General features: G+C 33.3%; 4 protein-coding genes across 5 annotated transcripts in view; 1 reads left to right on the top strand and 3 right to left on the bottom strand.

Moving 5' to 3' along the window:
• Window positions 1-1,465: 1,465 nt before the first annotated feature.
• Window positions 1,466-4,432, bottom strand: LOC105254889 (AMME syndrome candidate gene 1 protein). The gene is made up of 4 exons (XM_020028644.2): window positions 4,026-4,432; window positions 2,994-3,104; window positions 2,711-2,916; window positions 1,466-2,599 (listed from the first exon to the last, which is right to left on the bottom strand). The coding sequence occupies exons 1-4, from the start codon at window positions 4,238-4,240 to the stop codon at window positions 2,433-2,435; spliced, it is 699 nt and encodes a 232-aa protein (XP_019884203.1). The 5' UTR covers window positions 4,241-4,432; the 3' UTR covers window positions 1,466-2,432.
• A 3,882-nt stretch (window positions 4,433-8,314) lies between these two features.
• LOC105254890 (uncharacterized protein CG5902) lies at window positions 8,315-11,207 on the bottom strand. Its single transcript, XM_011263858.3, has 4 exons — window positions 10,759-11,207; window positions 9,594-9,704; window positions 9,189-9,394; window positions 8,315-9,101 (listed from the first exon to the last, which is right to left on the bottom strand). Exons 1-4 carry the CDS (start codon window positions 11,184-11,186, stop codon window positions 8,935-8,937), a joined length of 912 nt encoding a protein of 303 aa, XP_011262160.2. The 5' UTR covers window positions 11,187-11,207; the 3' UTR covers window positions 8,315-8,934.
• A 782-nt stretch (window positions 11,208-11,989) lies between these two features.
• Window positions 11,990-23,193, top strand: part of LOC105252011 — a 125,699-nt gene continuing 114,495 nt past the window's right edge. For both annotated transcript variants that reach the window (XM_025412615.1, XM_025412614.1), the window contains exon 1: window positions 11,990-12,273. The gene's annotated coding sequence lies outside the window, so the exon portion shown is untranslated. The remainder of the gene's footprint in view (window positions 12,274-23,193) is intronic.
• On the bottom strand, window positions 16,732-20,998 carry LOC105254891 (venom acid phosphatase Acph-1). Its single transcript, XM_011263859.3, has 7 exons — window positions 20,818-20,998; window positions 20,228-20,335; window positions 19,468-19,733; window positions 18,997-19,153; window positions 18,797-18,920; window positions 17,764-17,975; window positions 16,732-17,549 (listed from the first exon to the last, which is right to left on the bottom strand). The coding sequence occupies exons 1-7, from the start codon at window positions 20,908-20,910 to the stop codon at window positions 17,283-17,285; spliced, it is 1,227 nt and encodes a 408-aa protein (XP_011262161.1). The 5' UTR covers window positions 20,911-20,998; the 3' UTR covers window positions 16,732-17,282.

The following is a 23,193-nucleotide window of genomic DNA, read 5'->3' as shown; positions in this document are numbered from 1 at the left end:
CCATTTTGCATGCCTATGTTACATCTTCTAAACGTTTTAATCAGAAGAAGATTTTTTATCTTTTATGTGATCAGGTTTTTAAGGTCAATTTGGGCATTTGATAAGCACAATTTTGATTTTGCCAACTATTCTACAATTAAGTATATTACTGGCAGTTTACTGGACGTTACACAGGGCCCAAGTAACAAGGAGATCCCAGGAACTATATGTGTATGCAATAAGAATATATAAAAGATAACACCAGATGCTAAGGCATCAATTCAACCAAAGTACAACAACCTGATTTGTTTATTCTTTTGAGAATAGGATTTGTATATCTACAACAATGATTATGTTGGCAGTGAATGAAATCAGCTATCGCGTAGCTGTGGAATCTAAGAAGCATGATAGTTTAATATAAAATATTCCTGAAACTTCTATTTTTGTGTGACAATGCTACTTAAAAGTACCATACATTTAAGATGCACATATGTATATTCTAGTACACCTTTTTCCATGCTATTTTTCTTCAAATATCTATCTTGTGTTATTTACCTTGAATGATATGCCAATTATGCAATAATATAACATAATCATGTTTTGTGCATTTTAATATTATTTTAAAATTTTTAAGCGTTGGAAAAAGATTTTATCTGATACTATAATGAACATGAATCATCACCATGATTTGCACAGTAATTAACATCACAATGAGATCGTCATTTTCGTTAATATATATCTTAAATCTATACTTTATATATGTACTTAATATTCCTTTTATTAATAATGTAGTCCATTGTTTATTTACAGTAGAGGTTCTATGCCATAGATCATCAAATATATTTATCTATTGATTTAGAAGCAATTAAAGCACAAATTATGTAATTTTTTTCAAATTAAATTTCATTAAAATATTATAATCTAATTATAATTACTTATTAAATGATTATGGTATTTAATTACTCATTTAATTATTATACATAGTATAAAGAATCTTTTGCTGTAATAAAACTTTGAACTACTTTAAACTAACGTATTAATTCTCAAACGCCTTTAAACTTCATTGTAGGAATGGTATAAATATGCAACATTGAATATTTATACAACATTTACATGTGTCATTTAATTTAATGTCACTTTTATATTCCAATAACAACACACAATCCGAATACATCATTAAAAACAAAAAAAACCAAAAAATCCATGCAAAAATAAATTAATATGAGATAGTAACAGCAACTCGACAAAAAAGTTTTCAAAAGAAAAATTTTTATTTATACCATTAATGCAAAGAAATTATGTATAGACGTTAAGTATTACTGTGTCAAATATTAAGTATGAATAATTAACAATTATACTTTAAGAAAATAATTTCTTTTAAGTTTTAAACAATAGTATGCATATGATAGCACACTATATTATTTTGCAGAAATTGAAGAATTTGTTTAAAAACTCTGATGTGAAATTATTATTTGGCCATTTTTAAGAAAATCAAAATATTTTATTGTTCGTATAAATATCTATTCTGACACTTTAAATCTGTTTTTAACATGGGCAATATAAACAAGTAATAATGAATTTGTGCATGAATTTACTAATGGATGGACTAACATAGTCAGTTTTAATAATAGAGATAGCATTGTGTTTTTATTATGAAATTCTTTGTATCACTTGTTTCCCAGTTAATGAGTCCTAGCATGATGGCAAAGCTAATCTTACTATTTACATTATATTGATTGGTAGTATTAAATGATAAGCGTTAAATTGCAAACTGAACTTGCATCGTTGCACGCACGCGCGCAAATATTACTTTTATTATTTTCAATTTAACAATCATAAAATTGTACAATACGAGAACAAGACCCTATCTTACACGAATATCTAGCCAATATTATTTATGCTTACAGCAAATATTTTGGAAGAACATTGCCACCATACTCAAAATTGTACATTTTCGTTCTCTGAAGAATATTATCGCACAAGGACTACAGAAATCGTGAAAGAGGTAGAAAGAATAAATGCTATTGAACAATAAAAATAAAATAGGCACCATAATTCAAGCAATAGAAAATTGTACATAATAGCCGCCTTCAGTGTTATTTTTTTCTTATGCATTTAATTTAATTTATTTTTTTACTTTACAAAAGTTTATGTAAAGAATAACAATATATGCACTGAAGGATGCAATACATATAATTCCATTAGAATGGTGGATAATTCTGCATAGGTACCACAACTGAAGGAATTGGTGGCATTGGAAGTGTATGTACGAATGTGGGATGATTCGGTTGAACCATAACTAATGTATGTTGTTGATTGGCCATGAAGGAGTTGTACTGAGTAGTACTGTATTGTGGATAAGATGCATTAACTGTATCAACAGTATTTTTGTAACAAAATGTGCCAGCAGTTTGGCAAGGTAGGGGCCCTTGAATAGGACCCCAAGCCAGCTGCTAGCATCTTCGGTTATGCCAATGTGTCATGTAATCTTGATAGCTTACAGTAATCTTTTCGCTCTGGTATCGAGTCAATTTCACGCTGCGTCTAATATCTGGTGTGACTAAGCCCTTATAACCACCCTTATGTAGTAGGGAATCTATTGTTTGAATCTGGTCCCAACCTATAGAAAAGACATTAAATGAGATAGATTAAATTATATATATAAAAAACATAATGATCAATGGACCAATCTAGCAACAATTTATTTAACATAATGTACATATTTACAAACCTTGTTCAGTTGCAACATCAGGTAAGTAAGTAGCAGTTCTCTTATTGCCCTTTTCGTTATGGAACTCTATGCGAATCCCATGGACTCCTATTTCCCAATCTAAGTAATCCACACCATCTTCAAAATGCCGCAGGATAGAAACACTCACATGTAAGCGTGGTAGTTCCTCTCGCGTTATAGGATTGAACCGTGAATCTTTAAAAGCACTATAAAAAATATAATTGATTATTTAAAAATACATTCCATAATTCTAATTAAATTAAAAAATAAAAAGATATATTACCTAGTAGTAGCATATTCCCTAAGTCCTGCATGCAAGTGCATGGCATTGAATGTACCAATACAGCCACGCAGTCGCATATCTTTACCAATAGTCCATGTTACAAACAGAGGACTAAAAAGATGAAAAATAATGTATTAATTATAGAATAATCATAAATCACATAGAAGACGATGCATTAATGGATTTGTTTCTTAAAAAAGCTTACGAATATTATCGAATGTTTGATATAACTTTAGATATGTGAGCAATATAAAGCTCTAATAACTAATCTTTTTTAAATAAAGAATTTCTGTTATCTTTATATGTAAATAATTATATAATACAAACATAGAAGTATATCATAAAATATACCATATTAATTAATAATTAAATTAAATTAATCAATAATTACAATTCTTATATATTTTTATAATTCCTAAGAAAATATATATACATTTAAATATATATTTAATTAGGAGCAAAATAGAACGAAGGGACAAAGCATAATATGAAAATTGATTTTTATTTCTTACAAATCGAAGAAAGAGAGAGTTAACGCGTGTAAAACAAAGGCAGAAAGTTTCCAGCGTTTACATATAGATAAATGAAGCTAAACAATGCATTCTGCATAACCTCGGCACGAGGTTGACAGTTCACAATCAGAGCGGAAGATGTCAAAAGACGCAAGACGCGCATCTTATCTTATAGACGAAGAGGAGCCTGCGAATGTATTCGTGGCCTTTCTTTCTTTTCTCCTCCTTCTCTTCTTCATCCAATGCAACGACAGTGATCGAAAACATAAAAGCGAGAGCGGTTTCAACAAAGAGGCTGGCGTAGGTGGCGGGAGAAAGAGGACGAGAGGCAACGAAAGAAAAAAGGCGCCTTAGCAAAGGAGAGAATGGAATGGTGGAAGAGGTGCGGGGAAGACGCGCAAGCCACGGGAAAGCCACGAGCGCGAGAGAGATGCGATTGGCGCAACGCACAGCGGGGACAGGGAAGAAGTAACGGAGAGGTGCTAGGTAAGCTCTAGCCCAGCGTGGTTTTTCCACTCACAATGCTTCGTTGCTGAAGTTGGGCGGTTTTGGTGGGTCAAGTTGGTGCAGTTGGCAGTAGAGGACATCGAAGCAGTAGAAGCCCATCTCGGGTTGCACGATTGGCGTATTACGTATACGCGTACCGTTCGACAATACCGTTGTGCCGTTGCACGGTGCACCCGTGGGGTTGTTGTTCAGCTTTTGCTTTTTCGTACCGCAACAACCGGCAGCCATGTTTCTCTCTCAGCCGTCGTCGTTGTCGACTACCACGACCCGAACTGCGGACCCGAACGGTCTACGACCCGCGTATGCGTCTCTCACTCTCGTTTCGTCTCGTCTCGTCTCGTCTCGTCTCGTCCGTCGCGGCCGCCGCCGTCGTCTAGCGTGCCGTGCCGCGCGCGCGCCCCGCCAGATGGCGCGGCGCGCGCCAAAACAGCTGTTTCATCGCCCGCCATTTCGCCTCGCCGTCCTTTCCGCCCGTCCCTCTGTCGATGCAAACGACGACATCAAAACAACGTTCATTCATTCTCTCGCGAGTCGAGTCTCCGCTTGTAGTAAATACCTCTCAATGTATTTCTTATGACTGTAGTGTGAAAAATGCGTTTTGTGTGATAAGAAATGATACGGTATACAATGAATTAAAGATTGATTGGTGGTGCGTCGTTTTTTCTTACGCGAGATCTTATATGCAAAATTTATTAATCGTTTGTAAATTAATTATATTTAATCGAGAAATACTTTCACAGATTAGATATTATATGCGAATATCAAAATATGTTAATTACACGTTAATATGCGCGTAATGCGAAAGTACTTGATACAAAGACATACATAACATTGTGTGCATATTGAGCGCATGACTAATCAAACATGAAACATTTTAAAATTCGTAAAAACTTTAAAATTTTTATTATACTGCTAATTACATAATTATTGAAAAAATATTTGATCAGAGTAATTTTATGTCGAATTTTGAGCGAATAAATTTCTCAATCTATTTTTCGACACAATAGGCAGTTATTAAAATTCTAAGTATTATATGCAATGCAATGCATGTTGTTTTTTTTACTTTTAAGAAAGTATATTAAATATGCCCCTTCTAAAAAAAATGTAGAGTATTTTAATCCTTATTCAAGTTTTGTGATTCAGTAATTACTGTATATATCATAATCGCTGCCAATAAATAACGTTTATTTGATCGAATTAAAAAAAATTAAATCTTTAATTCTTTATATTATATGGGTCATGTATTTTTGATCTCCCCTTCAAGTTTATCATTCGTAAATTACATAATATGAAGATCAAATTTAAAAATTACTACTTATTGATGAAAGAAATGCGAAATGATTGTATCTTTTGGTCTATCTAGCATAACGTTTTTACGAAAATCATCAGAGTGTAACGAGTAAAAGCAACGGATGTCAGTGATATGATTCTTTCGTATAATTTTCGATTTCCGCACAGTCTACTTACCGCGGCAACTATAAAAGATCCTGCCTTTCGGCGAGCACCCGATGAGATTTTGTCACGCACCTTCCGTTTTTGAGGAGGGTGGAAGAACGGCACCCAACTACGTCGTACACGGAAACGCAACGCAAGTCTGCGCGAGCGAACAAAGATCGCACAAATATCGCGTCGTTAACGACGAGCGACGAGACGCACAATTTCTCTGGATTCGCAACTTGTCGGGCGAAATGAAACGATTGCGGCTCGGAAACGATACGCGGTTCGAGGACTCGTCCGGAACACGGCAACATGTCGACGCCCGTCGTGTGTCAGCCGGACGACCGCTGGAAAAAGGATGACCGTCGACCGCCTACAAGTGGGAAACTGTCACCGAGCGTACAATCTCGACGATGACGCGTCTGCCGTGTACGCGCTCTCACGCTCGTGTACGAGATACGCGTGCGACCCAGCACCGCGATTGCCGCCGATATGCCCATCTATGACGCGACGCGATCAGGCCGGCTGTGTTGTGCGTCGCGACGCCGGTTGCGTCTACTCGCGCGCGTCACACCGCGGCGCCATCTCGCAGCTGTTCTTTTGCGCGATTAGAATTAATATATATTATATATATTAATTTATTTATATATTTATATATAGATGTATTTTTTTTATTTTTCTTTGAATTGCGCTCTTTTCGTACTCTCGTTATATTCGAATGAGATAAGAGTCCGTTTTCCGTGCGTAACAGATGCGAAACAGATGTACATTAAAGTCTTTAAAGGAAGAAAGGAGAAACAATATTTGGAGGAAAATTGATTTTATAATAATTCTCATGATAATATAAAATTTTATTTTATTTTTTGTTACAGTGAAAAGTTGCCTGTAGTGTTCTAACATAAAATCACCGAGTTTATATATACATATATTTGTGATTCCTTAATTTGCTACATCCGACTTATGAATGAAAATAAAGAATGGTTTGTAATTTTCGTTCCATTATTAATATGCAATCAAAACAGATATATGTGCTTCCTTGTATAATTACATATTAATATTGTACTAATATATTAGAGCAAAAAATGATATCATATATAACAATAAATTATAATAATTTATAATTAAACTTTAATTAACTTATAATAATTTATAATTAAGTTATAAATATGTAAGCTGTTTTGAAAATTATTAATATTTTTTTTATGTAATACTTTGCATTACATTTTATTGATTATTGAAAAAGAGATTAGGCTAAATTATACACACAAACATTGTACGTTTACTCTGTGCAATTACGAAATATGTAAGTATATATAAATTTCTATGGCAATTTTACAAAATAATTCATTCAGCAAATTTATATCATACAATGATTATTTGAATTTAATTAATATTTAATGCTATTTAATTGTATTAATAATATTAGAAATTTGCTTTGTAAGTGCATTTTTATTGTATTTTACAGATCAAATTCAATAAACATGAATATAATTTATATATTAGTATATATATCGTAAAATATAATTACAATATTAGTTAGAATTATTTTTCGTTTTTAATTATAAAAGTCATATATGCATAAATCGTTACATAAATAGAGTCCCATAGGCCAAATGAGCGCATACATGAATGAGGTATGCATGGCAGTTAATTGGACGTTTATGCCGAGACTCAGAAGGCAAGATCTTTTTCAGGAACTCACTAATTATTATCGATGCAAAGACTATACAATAAATAATGACGCGAACCAATATGAATAGCATAGATATAATATAATAAAGATACAATAACAGTTTTTATTTATTTTTAACGAAGTTCACTATAGTATAAAAGATAATAGAGCGCGCGAATAAAAATTGGCAGTGTTTAAAGCCCGCTATTGAAAATAGCTGGCAGTTTAAGAGAAAAATCAAATTTTAATGCCGAAAAATATATTAATAATTTTTATAGTCACATATTTAGTTTGTAATATTAGCATATAATGGCGTAAGATGCGATTAATTTATGAAATATATAGATATATACATATACAATTAATGCACACCATAAGATAATTAGTGTAATTAGCGTAATTACCACAAAATTATGATTTATCAATCGAAAAAACATTTAATCTTAAACTCACAATGAGATCTTTATATTTTTTCGCTTACATCTAACTTATATTTAATATTTATCTAATATTTATTTATATTTATATATATTTTCTACTGTGTTATATATATGCTTTGTTTTATATTTTCCTAACTAAATCATCAATTGCAGATGATGTCACTTCTTTGTCAAGTTTATTGTTTTATGTGATTAAATATATAATTGATGTAATTTAAGGCGAAAATCTTTCTATCGCGCGATGCAAAAAAGCTCACGCTAAAATACGAATAAAATATATATATATATTAGCGAGAAATATATATTAAAACAGAGAGAAATTACATTTCTATCAAAAACTTTAAATTTTTCTTCAATTTTCACTTGATATATATCTAAGAATATTTCATGTCATACATATTATACAAAAATGGAATAATCCGACATCTGTTTGTACATTAAATCTTGTAAAGCAGGCAGTGAATTTTAAACTTACTCACTGTCCTATACAAGTGCCCATTATCATTCTTATATTTATAAAATATAATAATTATATTATAAAACAAATATACAAAAAAAAAACAAAATCTTTATAATATGCTGGCAGCGCTAATTGCTATTATGAAAAAATAATTGAAAAAAGTATATTTATGAGAAATTAAAAGATATATTTAAAATTTTTTGTTTATCTATTGATAAATTTCGAGAGTTTTAGACATTTTAAAAATTATATTAATATAACATTTAAAAATATTTAAAACCTACAATGTGTGTATGAGCATAATTTTTTTTAATTAATTTTTCAAATTGCAAATAAACACCATGTGATACATATTAATATCGCGAATAATCAGCATATTATTACTTATAATCCCAACATCAGTACAGCAATGAATTAAGCGGTGCCATCATATATGAAGTTATTATTCTCAAGACGGAGCGTGTGGTATCATAAACGGGAGGCTGTGTATACTGAGACATAAAAATACGCACCACTTTAAACAGTGGAAAATCGCGAGGAACAACCGTTTCCAATGTCATTTACGTTTACGTACCGCACGTTCCGTGTTTTCCTGCGTTGAAAAACGATGTGGTGGTCGAGGGTAAAATGGCGCAGGCGGATAGGACGGACCTGCGTTATCCCACCAGAAGGATGGACTATCGCGTACCGGTGCTATAACCGGGGAAATTGGAGGTAAGGGTAACGGATGTATAAACGTCGAACGATTAGACTGTGTCACAATCTGCGAGTGCTGCCGACCGGATGCGAAGGAATTATTATATCGAATGTTATCATTTTGCGAATGGGACGAATTGACTGTATGCGCGTTGTTATAACGAGCTTCAGCGGATCGTTGAAGCGGGGGCCCCTGACTAGGACCCCAGGCGATCTGCTAGCATCTTCGATTGTGACAATGCGTCATATAATCTTGATAGCTCACGGTGACTTCCTCGCTCTGATAACGAGTCAGTTTCAGACTACGACGGATATCGGGTGTGACTAGACCCTTGAAGCCGCCTTTGTGTAGCAGAGAGTCTATTGTTTGTATCTGGTCCCATCCTGAATATCGAATTGAATATAATTTTTTAATGCAAAGATAGTCTCGAAAATTTCTAAAACCTGTTCTATATTTTAACGGATACGCACCTTGCTCCATAGCTACACTGGGCAAATAAGTAGCCGTTCGCTTATTACCCTTCTCATTGTGAAACTCTATGCGAATTCCATGCACGCCCACTTCCCAATCTAAATAATCGATTCCGTCCTCAAAATGCCGCAAAATAGACACGCTTACGTGCAAGCGTGGCAGCTCGTCTTGAGTTATGGGATTAAAACGAGAGTCTTTGAATGCACTTTAAAACACAGATAAAACGTATGTAAAGGTAAAAAACCGTGATTATTATTTCATAATTTTAAATATAACGTATTATACTAAATTCTGATATATATACATACACTCTAAATCTTTTATATATATATAAATTATATCTATTATATTATATATTTATTTTTGTTAATTATGTTATATATTTAATGTGAGCATTGTCTCACCTAGTTGCAGCATATTCGCGTAGACCGGCATGTAAATGCATCGCATTAAAAGTACCGATACAACCCCGTAATCTCATATCTTTTCCTATTGTCCATGTCACAAATAAAGGGCTGAAAAGACATACTTATATTAAAAATTTCATATTTAGACACATTATTTCTTATCAGACAACAAACATTGGATGGAAAGGAAATAAGTAAAATAAGTTAGAGTATATCGATATTCCTTTGTATTTGGCCAAAGTTGAAATCATTAGAAACTAAAGCGTCGTCTACAATGAGATTTTAAGGCGACTTAAGACGTAAGACTTAAGAAATTGACCAATCACAGTCGAGAATTAAGAGAATATTCGATTATGATTGGTCAATTTCTTAAATCTTACGCCTTAAGTCTCCTTAAAATCTCATTGTAGACGCCGCTTTATATATAAAAGAAATAATTAAAAAAAATATATATATATACAATTACTGAATAATAGTAATTTTTGGATTTATTTTTCATCATAAATTCTTTCGAGATGATGAAATTAATAACATAATAAAAGAACGTGTACGATAAAATATAGCAATTTTTATTAACAACATTTCTGTAGATATAATAATAACAAATATGCTTCGTTAGCCTCATTGACCTGTACAGGGCGTTTTTCAGCAAGCGAAACAGAGGATATAGAGAATCATTTCATCCTTGTTTACATTCAGCAAGTGATACATTGATCGCTTGCTATAAAACGCCCATTAGTTGGCATAACGTTAAACGTTATAGAAGAATTCGAGAAATCGATACAATGTGCATCGACAGATAAATTGCACGCGAGACTCAAATAAATGCGCGAATAATGCGATTGTTCTGTAACGAATAGACTTCTCGACGAATGTCAAATATCGAAAATAAAAGCCTGAAGAATTCGAAGTATAATATAGACATATACATATAAAAATCTGCCATGTAGTTAGCGTAAAGATTACGTCCGTCCCTTTTTCTCTAATTTCGAAATTTAATCTCAAAAGTCGCATCCTCGTGACGCGAAGCGCAGCGCGGCTCATCGGAGATAAACGGAGATAACAGCTGACGCGATGCACGAGACGAGACGGACAAAGATGGAGACAGAGAGATAGAGAGAGAGAGAAAGACACATATACATCGAAAGCGAGAGCTACTCACAACGCTTCGTTGCTGAAGTTGGGCGCCTTCGGCGGATCCAACTGATGCAGCTGGCAATAGAGCACGTCGAAGCAGAAGAAGCCCATCTCCGGTTGGGCGATCGTCGTGGGCTTCCTCGGGTGAGGCACGCCGTGTCGTATAACGGTGCTGTCACACGATGACAGGCTCGGCGTCGCGCCGCCGCCGCCGACGCCGCCGACGCCCAGCCTCTGCTTCTTCGCGCCGCAGCATCCGGCGGCCATGTTCCTCTTGGACGGTTCACCAGCGAGCACCACCGCCTCGGTTCTCCTCCTTATTCCTCGTCTACGCGTCTCCTCGCCACGGCGTACCCTACGTCGACGTCGTCGCCGACGCGTGCCCGATCGCGCCCGCGCTCCGCTAGATGTCGAGCCAGCGGTGACATAAACAGCTGTTTCTTTGCCCGCCATTTGTAGTACGGCGTCGCGTCATCGCGCCATTGATAATTAGCGGCGATCAGCCGCCGCCGCTGTCGCCGCGCAAGGTTGATCGTGGTCATGCGCGAGGCGAGAGGCACGCGGACGGTGGCGCACTCTTCGTCATTTCAAATTTCCCTCATTGATTATGCTCATCTTTATAATGTTGAGTTTAATGAGAGTAGTGTATTATATCGTGCTGTGGCATTCCGTTCTCCTATCGTTATATGTCTATGGCTTGACATCTCGATGCGCGAGAAACGACGCGGGAATGACCGAGTGGCAGAATTCCAAGTCGAAAAGAAACTCAAAGGTAGAAGAATCCAAGGTATGAATGTTAAATATATTCGTCTAAGGAAAACGCAAGAAAGATTTAATCAATGTTTGATGATAAACGGTTATGTTGTGATGATTGAAATGCTTTACTCGTGCATGCTTCATTTCAAATAGACTTCGATATTAAAGCATGCATGCTTAGAAAACTAAGTATAACCAATTCAACTTTCTTTTATATCTCTATCTTTTTATTGCGATGTAAACTTTATCGAGTTATGTCTCCGACTAGTATTACGAGGTTTAACTTTTCTCTCTCTCTCTTTTTTGCTAGATATACATCAAGAGTTCGGTTCTTTACTCGACACCCCGTATAATGGCGCGCGACTGCGCACATCGCTGAAGCGCGCCGCGCAAATTGCGAAAGCGAGTCGCGGCCGCGTAATGACGTTGCCGGCAGCAAGGGCACCTGGATTCCTAGTTCCTTACCTGGCACCTGCTGCCTACGATGTTGCACCGCCGTAGAAGCCCGAGGCGTGACAGCAACCTGGCAACGTGCGTCACTCGCTATCTGTCATACAATTCGCCGAGCGAACGCGACAAAGTTCGGGCTGCGAATTCGGGAGTGCATCGACGGTGAAGATTTACGTCGATTCGTGTGCCAACGAATCCAAAACGCGTGCCGATTCGGCAGCTCGAGTGCCGCCAGCATAGGATTGGATTTTCAAAGTGCAATGCACCCCAAGGATAACTTCGAATCGCAACCGATGCACTTCGCGGACAGGATCAACCTTCGGACTCGTCGCCGGTGAGTTCTTCTTTTTTATCGAATCTTTTTGTGCCGCTTCGAGAACGCTCGTATTATTGCAATCTTCCGATCTTCTGATTTATTTATAACATCTTCGAAGTTGATGCATCCATGTGCATCTCGCAGGCGCGTTATATAAAACGACAGGCGCGTGTGATTAAATGCGAGTCACGTTTGCGCAACCTGACACACGTCGCCGGCGTGAAATCACGTCTCGCGATTTTCCAATTTGGTCGAAACTTCGACGAATGGACGCCGGCGATTTAGTAAACAGGACGCATATCTCACAATTTTTAACATCGAGTGATGATAAAATCAATTAAGCTACATTTCTTGTCTCTTTCTTTTTTTGAGAAAATAATTATTTCCACGGAGCAAAAATAATTATACCAATAATTCGTTAACATTTTTCGATACTTTTTACAATTAAAGTTGTATAAGAAGGAAATTTATATCTGTTCAGTGGTTTTTACGGTATTATAAGTTCTTTCTCTTTGCGATAATCAGTGATTAACAAGTTGCGCATACAACGTACATGGATGAACACTCGTGTTATCCGTTTTATCATACAATCTGGTCTTAGGTAAGAGTAATTAGTCTCGTAACTTCGAAAACTATTTGGCCGCTGCGCGTTTCTCATCGGTACTCTCGGGAATTGATTACGTTACATCAGGTACTTATCGTGATAATGAGCATCACTGGCTATGTCGTCACACGTTCCAATTCACGTGCTGCAATTATCGTTAGTATCATATAATTTATGAGATGCAATCAAACGCAACAAAAGTTATAATGTGGTTCTTAATAATAATAATAAATTGCGATTACATGTATGCATCTGCGTAGAAACAGATTCGTCGATTAATTAATTGAGAAAATTATTTTCTTGATACATATTATTTTTATTCATTACGCGTTATAACTTTACTTAGAGATTCTATAGCTTACACCGAGATGATGATTACATCAAACCGTTATTGATTCATAGATTAAAGGATTTTGTCTCCCCCTGTCTCTCTGTCTCTGTCTCTCTCTCTCTTTCTCTATTCCTCAATTTGTAACGCTAATATTTTTTAGATTTTATCACGGAGAATATCACAGCGATCCGGCGACACGACATGGGATACAATCCTACCGAAACATACAAAATGCATTTGCCGGTTTAACGCAGTTGCTGTTGATAATGCACTCGCTCACATACCGCAGACTCGATTCCGCCATTAGTATTTCGCGAGATAAAGGACACACATTTCGCCGAAATTTCGATATATTATTGAACGAGAAGATATGCACACAGCATAAAAAAATCGTTAATTAAGAAAAATTTTACAATATAAAAAAAATTGCACCAAAATGATAGTCCGTTTTCTCTGCCGAAAGATTCCTTACTTCAAACTCGCTTACTCGTTGTTCGGAAAATATTTTATTGGTCGGAAAATCGCAGCGCTTTTCTCGAGATTCAAATGATGTAATCATCACGCAGGTGAATTACGCATGTAAGAAAATACCACATACCACTTGAAGTACACGGCCAGAGAAGCCACGATGATTTAATGCTCACGGTCGTACGCACATCTCGTTGTAAAATATACATACAATGCTCATCCTTCGTAATTGTTGGTAACAGTCGTAACGATTACCACCTTTCTACTCCCACTTTATCCGATTTTTCCAACAATCTAATCTTATTCGGCTTCGGGAGACTTATATTCCTTTCTCAGAACGCATAGACATGCATATGTTTCTTTTCATTTCATTTATTGTCTGACTATATCGAATGCTAAAGATGAAGATAAATTTAAATGTTAAAGCAGGATTTTTGTACAACAAAAGATATTGCATTTCATGAGCACGTGCGCAAATCTTAAGTTTTGTCCTCGACCTTCAGCAGTGGCAGCAAAGGATATATTACAGTAACTATTATATATGAATGCTTGCAGCAGGAATGCATTACATTGCAATCTTTTATTTATGAAATAAGCTGCACAGCCGAGAAAAGCACTTGTAAAAAATACGTGATGGACTCATAACAAGCCCTTTCTTGCATTTTACATAAGGATATTCTGAATAAAATATTTTTTAACAAAAAAAAAAAATAAAACGAAAAGGTAATTTATGTAAAAAGTGAGAAATTATTTTTAAAAAAAGTATTAATATAATAATAATCTTGAAAAATTTATATTGTGTCGAAACAATTGTGTATGTGTTTATATCTGTAGTTAGCCATCTATTAGTATAAACGAATGACAATAATGATTAAATTAGATAGAATATTATATATATGTTTACATTTCCTTATTACGTTTTACTATTTATTGTTGTCATATGATAAATAACAAAATTTTTGTTTAAATTTACTATTAATTTACTATTAATGTTATTAATATTAATATCTTTATTTATCAGTACTCTCTATAATTTATATAATTACATTATATTCTATCTTGTTTATTTGACAAAATTTTGCGACATTGCTTGCTGGCAGCCGACTAAATCTCGAAAATATTTATAACGGTAAATATATATGCGACGATGAAATTTGCATAATACAAACTAGAAATTCCTCGATGCTTCTTCGACATCATATCTGCACCTTCCACTTAAACAATCATACGTCTATTGAGAAACCCTTGCCTTGAGAAACATTAGCTACCACTCATCGATGGTATGCATTCCCACACCTTCACCTTTATACGATTATAATTTGTCCTTTCTTATGATAAGGTACACATGCCTCCGAACATGTGTTGTGTGTGATCACTATTCATAAATAATTCGCGAAAAAGAATAACATATATTACATTTATTAAAATCTCTGTTTTTATTAACATGCAATGATTTTTCTAATAGCACGAAAAAATTTAAAATTAAAATATTAATTAATGGAAAAATTTAAATATTTTGACTATATATTTTAATAAAGAAATATCAAAACCAGATTATATATATTCTAATGAGAAGAAATCTCTCGTACATTAGACGTCTAAAGTAGTGATACTTTAGACGTACTTTAGACAAACGAGTAATCGCGTTAACGACCCGTTCAGATTTCGGAGCTTTAAATTCAACTGTTAATTATTTAAATTGAGCGTATTTGCACATTGTATAATTTCGTACAATTTCGTGTAAATTAGCATAGCAGTTGCTTGTAGCGCGTATCGAATAGTACGGAGCTGGACTATATCGGAGACAGCAAATTATGGATATCGAAAACGTTTCCCTTACACCTACCGAAAACGTTTCTCTTATTTAATCTCGAGATATTATCCCGATTAGTTCTTCATTGGAAACGAATCAATATATTGCCCGAGATTTAAATTTATATTTCAATAAAATACGTGGCGTATCACAGAAGTAAAAACACAAAATGCATTTACAGCAGTAGAAAGAAAAATAGGTTAACTAATTTTATCAAGCATAATTTAGAGTTGTATTTATACCCACGCAATTATTTGTGTTAATTCGAATAATAACTTGTTTTAAACCGGGTCAAATAGAAGAAAGGGAGAAGAGAGGAGTCGCTATTAATTTTTTATACCGTTTTAATTTTCAACCGCATTGGATGTACTAATCTCATTGATAACAGAAGAATATAAAATAAACGTATATCATTTGTGATATCATGATATCCTATCATGGCAGTATGCCATCAAGAACCATCGTTATGTAAATAATGCGCTTCATACGAAACGTACTTACTCCTTAACGGATGCATCTTAGATGCACACGCATTCGTAGTTTCGCCACGCAAGGTGAATCACCGTAACGAAAGTGCAGGGACCCCTCTTGGTTGCGCGTATCTGCATCGAGATACTTGATTCCATGCAGAACGGAAAACGACAAGCGAAGGATCACGAATCGCACAGGAGCAGTGTTTCTCAAATATTTTAACGCACTGTAAATATTATATCGCACATTATATGAAATATAGATATTAATGGAGCAAATAGAGATATTACGGATTGCCATTTTTCTCTTTTACAATTTTAACGACTCTCCAAATTAAAGTGACAAACGTATCGATTGAAATCGCGGTATCCATTTTTATCTCGTGGAAGTTGCTATTCGATCGCGTACGGGTTCTTGAACTCTTCAACTCGACGAGAATAGAAAAGTCAATCTGTTCATTTTGGAATCAAATTTGCTCCAATTTCGCATTCGGAGAACTTAATCCGATTAGCTGTGACATTAAAACGGCTGTCAAACTGACGTCTACTTTTTACATCTTCAGGTCACTGCATTATTTTCTTCATTATATTATCAGCATGTAAAAAATCGTATAAAAAATTTATCTATATATTTTATATGTATTAGAAGATCTAATTTTGGTTGCATAATACTATCAATTGTACCTATGTGTATATATAACAATAAATGGCAAAAAACACACCATAATTTTTCACAAAACAATTTTTCGATTTATTAATATTTTATTTTCGTTAAGCTTTTTACACAAGATCATAAATACAATGTTATTTAAAATATTAATATTAACGAATAATAGTAGCGATATCTAGATACTTGTATGGCAGTAAATGTCATAGAATATTGATTTTAGTCGGTAAAATTTACTTACGAGCATGATTGATTGATTAAATCCGATGTAGGCTTTGAAAATCCCACGTTCTAGATAACATGAGTTTATGAATGAGATGTTTGTTTTAAAATGATTACGATATTGAGACTACAATAAAATCAATATACTGACAGCTATTTACATATGTACATAGTAGTTCACGTATGTAACGTGACAGTGTAACAACACGTGCGGTAAAATACATCAACGCGCTAACCACAACATACGTAGCGAAATGTATAACCGCAACCTCGCTGGGCCTTCCGAGTACTCTCATAGTTCGATAAAGTATTTCCGATACAGGTATCGGTCGTAATACGCGAGTGGCAACTATTTATTTTCGCAACTATTTCCCTGGGTTAAGATCACGTTTCTCGAAGAAAAAGGACAATAAATATTTTAGATTTAGAATTATTATATCTGCGTCGATAAATCATTTTTGTATAAATTTCGACGTGAACGCGAATAAAATGACGAAGAAAAAGTATCGCCAAAATTGGTCGTCGTTTATATGTGTCGCAGATGATTGATAATGTGGCACATGAGCTTCTGTTGTTTTATTTCGCCGACAATAATACTCGTCGTCATTCGGTAAAACATCTTTTATAATATCGAGAAATTTTACAAAGGGACACAATTCCGTGCAACCTGGAATCGTCTGTATAATTAGTTGTTCCGTAACGCCAGTCCACAGTAAGACCTGTGAAAACGAAGCAATGAAAAATAAATCTCTTATGTATTATTAAAATATTATAACAAAAGTGACAAAGAAGGAATAATCTATTTTTTTTAACTATATTTCAAAAGATTTGTTATCTCGATTGTTCTGTAGGGAAAATCTAGCACATCTAAATGAATCAATTTGATTTCTCTTAGATTTATCTTATTGATGTAAAATGTATCATGTAACGTACTCGGACGTAGTAAATTCCTTTCTTGTCTTGGAGAGTCTCTAGAATAATTGTAGCACCATAAGCAGGGACCGTTGGTTCGTTTGTTCCCAAAGCGTAGGCAACGGCGGCTATATTGACTTCGTGACTGCCAAAGAAAAAAGCTTTTCTATCATGTGGCAATTTTCCTGTTCTTTTCTCTTGGATATTGTCCACCATTTTGCGAAGCAAAATACCTACATGGTATAACATAAAATTATAATAAAAATCTTAGTAGTTTTGTTTTAAATAATTGAAATAAAAAATGTATCAATTATATATGAGAAATATTTTTAGAGTGAATTATCTATAATACTAGTAGCGTATTTCATTCATTTGAACATAAGAGAAGGCATGATTATAAGTCAAGAAACGCATTCTTTTCAAGTTATAAATGCCTTGTGCCAGCAGTAAAGTTTTGCGAGAATACCTCAGAAATTCATAAAGAATTCATAAAGCTTTGATCTTAAAAGATGAATATTATGTTTCCTTTAGTTTTAAAGGAATTGTTGGAAATCACTCCCTCTTGCGATGATACATACTTTACTCCTACTGTCGTTTCATGAATTCAATTGTAGATCGGATTTAGAGAACGCAGGATAAAATAATTGCATATATATTTGATATTCTCATCTATTTATCTAATTTTCAAGATTAGCGAAAGAGAATATAATTTTTTGATATATCTCATGTATTATATGATCTTTTGAAAATAATTATATCAAATTATTTAAGAAAATATAAAATATATAATGTATACTTTCCTTTTCGCTAATTTTAAAGAATAGACGAACATATTCATCTTGATATATTTACTATATAATTAATTATTAACACAATAAAATAATTGTATTTGTGATCTAATTTTGCCAAAAAGAATTTTGATATTGAATTTTTGAAAAAAAAAATATTTTTATTGTATTTTATACTATACAGTTGATCTTTTTTCTGGGTAAACAAAATATTATCAAAATTTGCTAACATTTTTAGAGAGATTTTCTATAATAATTGTACCAACCTCCATTTAATCTTTTCAAAGTCTTCGTATATGATCGAAGTTTGAAATCCATTTCTATCATTTCTTCCATCGGATTAGGGAAAACATTTTGGGTCCATCTTGGTAGCGTCAAATTTTGCGCAGCCTAAAAATGATTAATGATAAAAATTTAAATGGATATATTTTAAATGTTCTATTATTATCAGAAAATAATTGCTCACCTCTTCTTTAAGTAAATTGTACATGTGAGTGACAGCTTCCGTACTGTTAATCAATTTACCAGAATGATCAGTCAAATAATCCATTACGTTCTTGTATTTATTAATTATCTCTTTTGTACTATTCAGTTGAAGGAACCGTTGATATTCTTCTCTATACCTAAAAATCAATAAAAGAGAAAATAATAATGTTTATTACAATTTTTTACATTGAAATATTATTGGAGAAAGTTACAAAGTATATAAAAATGATAAAATAATTAAATCTTTTTCTTTTTATTCCGGATCTTTTTCACCTTGAATTAAAGAGAAAAAATGATTAAATATATAAAATAAAAAGAGCAATGAAATAAAATAAAATGCCTGTAGATGTTGAAAAAAAGTACAAAGAGCATCGGGAAAACGAGACTAAAAATAAGATTTAAGGATTTCGTTATAATATCTCTGCAATCAAATTCCTGTAAAGTTACTCACCGATGACAGTAATGCGGAAACAAGAGGTTGTCAGTCTTGTACGGAACGAAGAACGTCCACGTTGGAATCCAGGGCAAGTGTGGATTCCAGGTTTGTCTCTCGGAGGGCGGGAATAATCCTGCTAGGACTAATTGAAGAGACAGTTGGGTTCGCGGGACATCCGTAGATCGAGCATAGATCTTGGCCGGCCAGTAATCCGGTCCGAAATATTGATCGTATCTTTCGCGCAGCATCGTCCCGATTTTGTATTCCCGCATCTTGCCTTGCTAATCGCGCGAGGGAAGACGTTATAGTTAGACAAGTCTCCGCGAAATGGATATCACGAGATGAAAGATTACACAAATGTTTTTTTAGACCGAAATATTTTCCTCTCTTTAGTTCAAAATAAGAATTATTTATCAAAATTAAGGAATTTATTTTGTTTTTTTTATTTTATGAAAAAAAAGATATTGAGACTTTGAATGATAATAATAAATGTTAGATATGTGTGTGTGGTGTTCGCGTTATATAAGGTGAAGACTATTAAATAGATAACTATCTTTATAGATCCTAACTAGGTAGCTTATCATAAGCGTTTGATGACAGCATGTGATTTAATCTACTTTTAAAAAGCACGCAATAAAAATATGATATAGCAAAAATATACTATAATATATAGTGTTTCTGAATATTAAATCATGCAATTGCTGAATGCATAGTTAAATTGATATCGTTTAATTATACAATACAGTATTTCATTTTAACCGTTATAATTACTCACATTGGTCAAATCCCCGTCTCCTATCGGATAGTAAGTATGTTCTCGATACGGATCATTGGGATAATTTTGGAACTCTCGATGGGGCACTTTGTCACCATGGCGAAATACCTTTGAAACAGAACATACTTATATATGTACATATGTAAAATATGTCATTATTATCCATTTATCATCACTGTCACCTCACAAAACTGTCACGATAATGCAAATGTTTTGTTACTTGTCTCACGTACAAGAAATTACTTTCTCATAATTTCTGAATTTCTTTCGAAAACTTCTCAACTTCACACTCACACATTTGTGCGATTCGCATGATAAAAGTATCTATCTGCTTTTTATTGACTTAAAATAATTTAGAAGTAATATTTATTTTATATTTTCAAAAGAAAAAGAAATATCAAATGCTACTTTTTATTTCTATTATTACTTTTATTACTTTTCCCTGACTAAAAAATCAGGGAAAAATAAAATTCTTAGAAAGAATGAAATGTCTTTCATTTTGTTGTTCACACATATCCTCTATAAAAACAATTCTCATTGATTTTATGATTTTACATATGAAATCTATGAAAAATTAAATAATTCTTTACCACGTGAAGTAATTGCAGTTCCACATCGGGATCGGCAGATGAGACGAAGTTAATAAAAAATAAAACGAAAATCGTTAACTGTATTAAAAACATTGTTACAATATCCTTCCAAAGACTACTTTAATTTGAATGAACACTTAATTAATACGACCTGGACGACGGTTGCGTGCAGAATCAACGATTTCACGGCACAATCTGCGGGTGATGTTTATATTTCTACTCTCACCTCTCTCAGTTGGCACCTGTGAGTGGGAGGAATATGGAATAATCAAACAGGCTCACAATTCCAATTATTTTTAGTAGGAAGTTCCCTGCTCTTAATGACGTTCGATCTTTTTTTTTATCTCGATCGTCACCTTTCTCGAAGGACGTTTAACCAAATAGTAAAAACCCACAGAAAACCGCAAATGATGTGAATCACGTAAGGAATTCTCTAGTATTTTTAGATTATACGTTCACATTCTTTACAGTATGTAATGTTTTATTTATAAATTATGCAAACGTATTATTATCGCATCGTTGTATGAATGATAAAATGAAATTGTGTTTGACAGATTTTAAAATAGATTTTAAAATATTTTTTAATGTGTAATAAAGTACAGCAGATATTTATATTAATGTTTTTTAAAATATGTGAAGAAAATGTTATTTTTTAATTGATATATGAACAGAATTTTATTTTTTGATTAAATATGTGGATTTTGGTCTAATTTTTCTTTTATAAAGTTTCAACTTTAGAGCTAATTTTTAATAAATCATTATTTTAAGATCTAAAAATCAAAAGGAAAAGGCAATCTTTTTCCAAATTGTTTTATTAAAAATGTTAAAAAATTGATATATAGCGATATCAACTATATAATAGTTTTATAATAGAGAAAAAGATAAGATAAGAAAATTGAGGATTACCGACGAGAATTTTTGTCATAAATAAAAAAAACAGAAAATATCTTTTTAATAATTTTTTATTATATTCTTTAACGCATCTGAGTATCAAATCTTTGTTGTCTTTTTATATAGAATCACTTTATACAGCGCATTTATCTTGTCTGTCTTTAATTTGTATTCTTTTTTTTCTCTTAATTGAAAAATGCTTGTATATCCATGAATGTGCTGAATTTATGAGCTTCGCAAATGCTTGGTCGTTCGGCGAGGTTTATCTGCATGTGCGTAAATAACCAAACGGATCTGTAGTTACCATAAAAGCGGTATATGATTTACGAACTTTTAAAGGTTTGAGAAGTTCAGAGCTACAGAACTACAGAATCCTTTATATCTAAAACATTATTAAATATAATTTATTATCAAGTATTTTAAATTTAATTTTCTGAATTCTCCTTCCTATAGTTTTTTCTGAATAAGATTAGTATTATTTTGCTAGATATGTATCTTTGTATGTCTACATATATTCTCCATTTTTTAGAGATCCTCGTATTTTAGAGACATAGCATTTCTTAATTCAAGCATTATTTATATTTTTTTATACTTATTAAATATCGGCATTCCTGCGATACATCAACATACTAAATTGATATGTCATACCAGGTGCAAACGTGTATTAAATCGACTAGTTCGAATACGTATCATATTGAAATCCCAAGGATATCCAGTTTATTCTTTTGACTACAACATTGCGCTTATATTTTGATATTTATTATACTATGGCTTTAGCATTGCTATAGTGCAATCAGAGTATTAATAGGAATTATTTACTTTAAAATTAAATTGTGAAATTTTTTTTAATTTTAAAGTTTTTATTCCGTAATTATATCTTTCCGTAATCGTATCTGATCTTGGATAAATTTAAAAAAATTTTATCCGTTTTTGATGGAATCAATGCGGTTTTGTCATTTATCCACGACAGTCCATGAAAATTCAAGAAAATCTAATGATTCATGGATAGTTGTATAGGACAGAAAGATAAAGACTTTGTCAACGACGTTTTTTTATGTAAATTCCGCGGAATCATAGCACTTGATTTCACCGCACACAATGAATTTTCCTTCCGTGATTCAATTCATGGAAAGCAGGAAAACCTGAGAGCGCCTTTTGAAACAAAGATAAAATGCGTAATTGGAGATTTCTGTTTCGGTGTCGAAAATTTCTGATTAACATTCGCAATGGAATTAATTAATTTGCGAAACAGTAAAGCGACATGTTGTTCGAATAATCATTTATGTAACGTGTAGTTACGAAAACAATAAACCACGATCGCGCACATATTACACACATTAACGTTTGCAACGAGGCGCGTTTCAATTTGCGGAACAGTAAAATATCAGCATTGCTGAAATAATTGTTTACGTAACGTGTACAAAAAAGTGAATTGCCATTGTGTATATACAAGGTATCTTAAAAGTACTGAATTCTTTTAATAGT

Source organism: Camponotus floridanus, unplaced genomic scaffold (assembly GCF_003227725.1).
Source record: "Camponotus floridanus strain SB8 unplaced genomic scaffold, Cflo_v7.5 scaffold53, whole genome shotgun sequence".
NCBI classification, from domain to species: Eukaryota; Metazoa; Arthropoda; class Insecta; order Hymenoptera; family Formicidae; genus Camponotus; species Camponotus floridanus.
This window is presented reverse-complemented; position numbering and strand designations above follow the sequence as displayed.

Coding starts and splice junctions, on each gene's coding strand:
- LOC105254889 (XM_020028644.2), bottom strand. CDS start 4,240: ATGGCTGCCGGTTGTTGCGGTACGAAAAAGCAAAAGCTGAACAACAAC. Junction 3,105..4,025: donor AACTTCAGCAACGAAGCATT/GTGAGTGGAAAA, acceptor TCATCTTTTTAG/TCCTCTGTTTGTAACATGGA. Junction 2,917..2,993: donor AGGGAATATGCTACTACTAG/GTAATATATCTT, acceptor TATTTTTTATAG/TGCTTTTAAAGATTCACGGT.
- LOC105254890 (XM_011263858.3), bottom strand. CDS start 11,186: ATGGCGGGCAAAGAAACAGCTGTTTATGTCACCGCTGGCTCGACATCT. Junction 9,395..9,593: donor CGCGAATATGCTGCAACTAG/GTGAGACAATGC, acceptor TGTGTTTTAAAG/TGCATTCAAAGACTCTCGTT. Junction 9,102..9,188: donor CAGTGTAGCTATGGAGCAAG/GTGCGTATCCGT, acceptor TTCGATATTCAG/GATGGGACCAGATACAAACA.
- LOC105254891 (XM_011263859.3), bottom strand. CDS start 20,910: ATGTTTTTAATACAGTTAACGATTTTCGTTTTATTTTTTATTAACTTC. Junction 20,336..20,817: donor AACTGCAATTACTTCACGTG/GTAAAGAATTAT, acceptor TCTGTTTCAAAG/GTATTTCGCCATGGTGACAA. Junction 18,921..18,996: donor ACAATTTACTTAAAGAAGAG/GTGAGCAATTAT, acceptor AATCATTTTTAG/GCTGCGCAAAATTTGACGCT.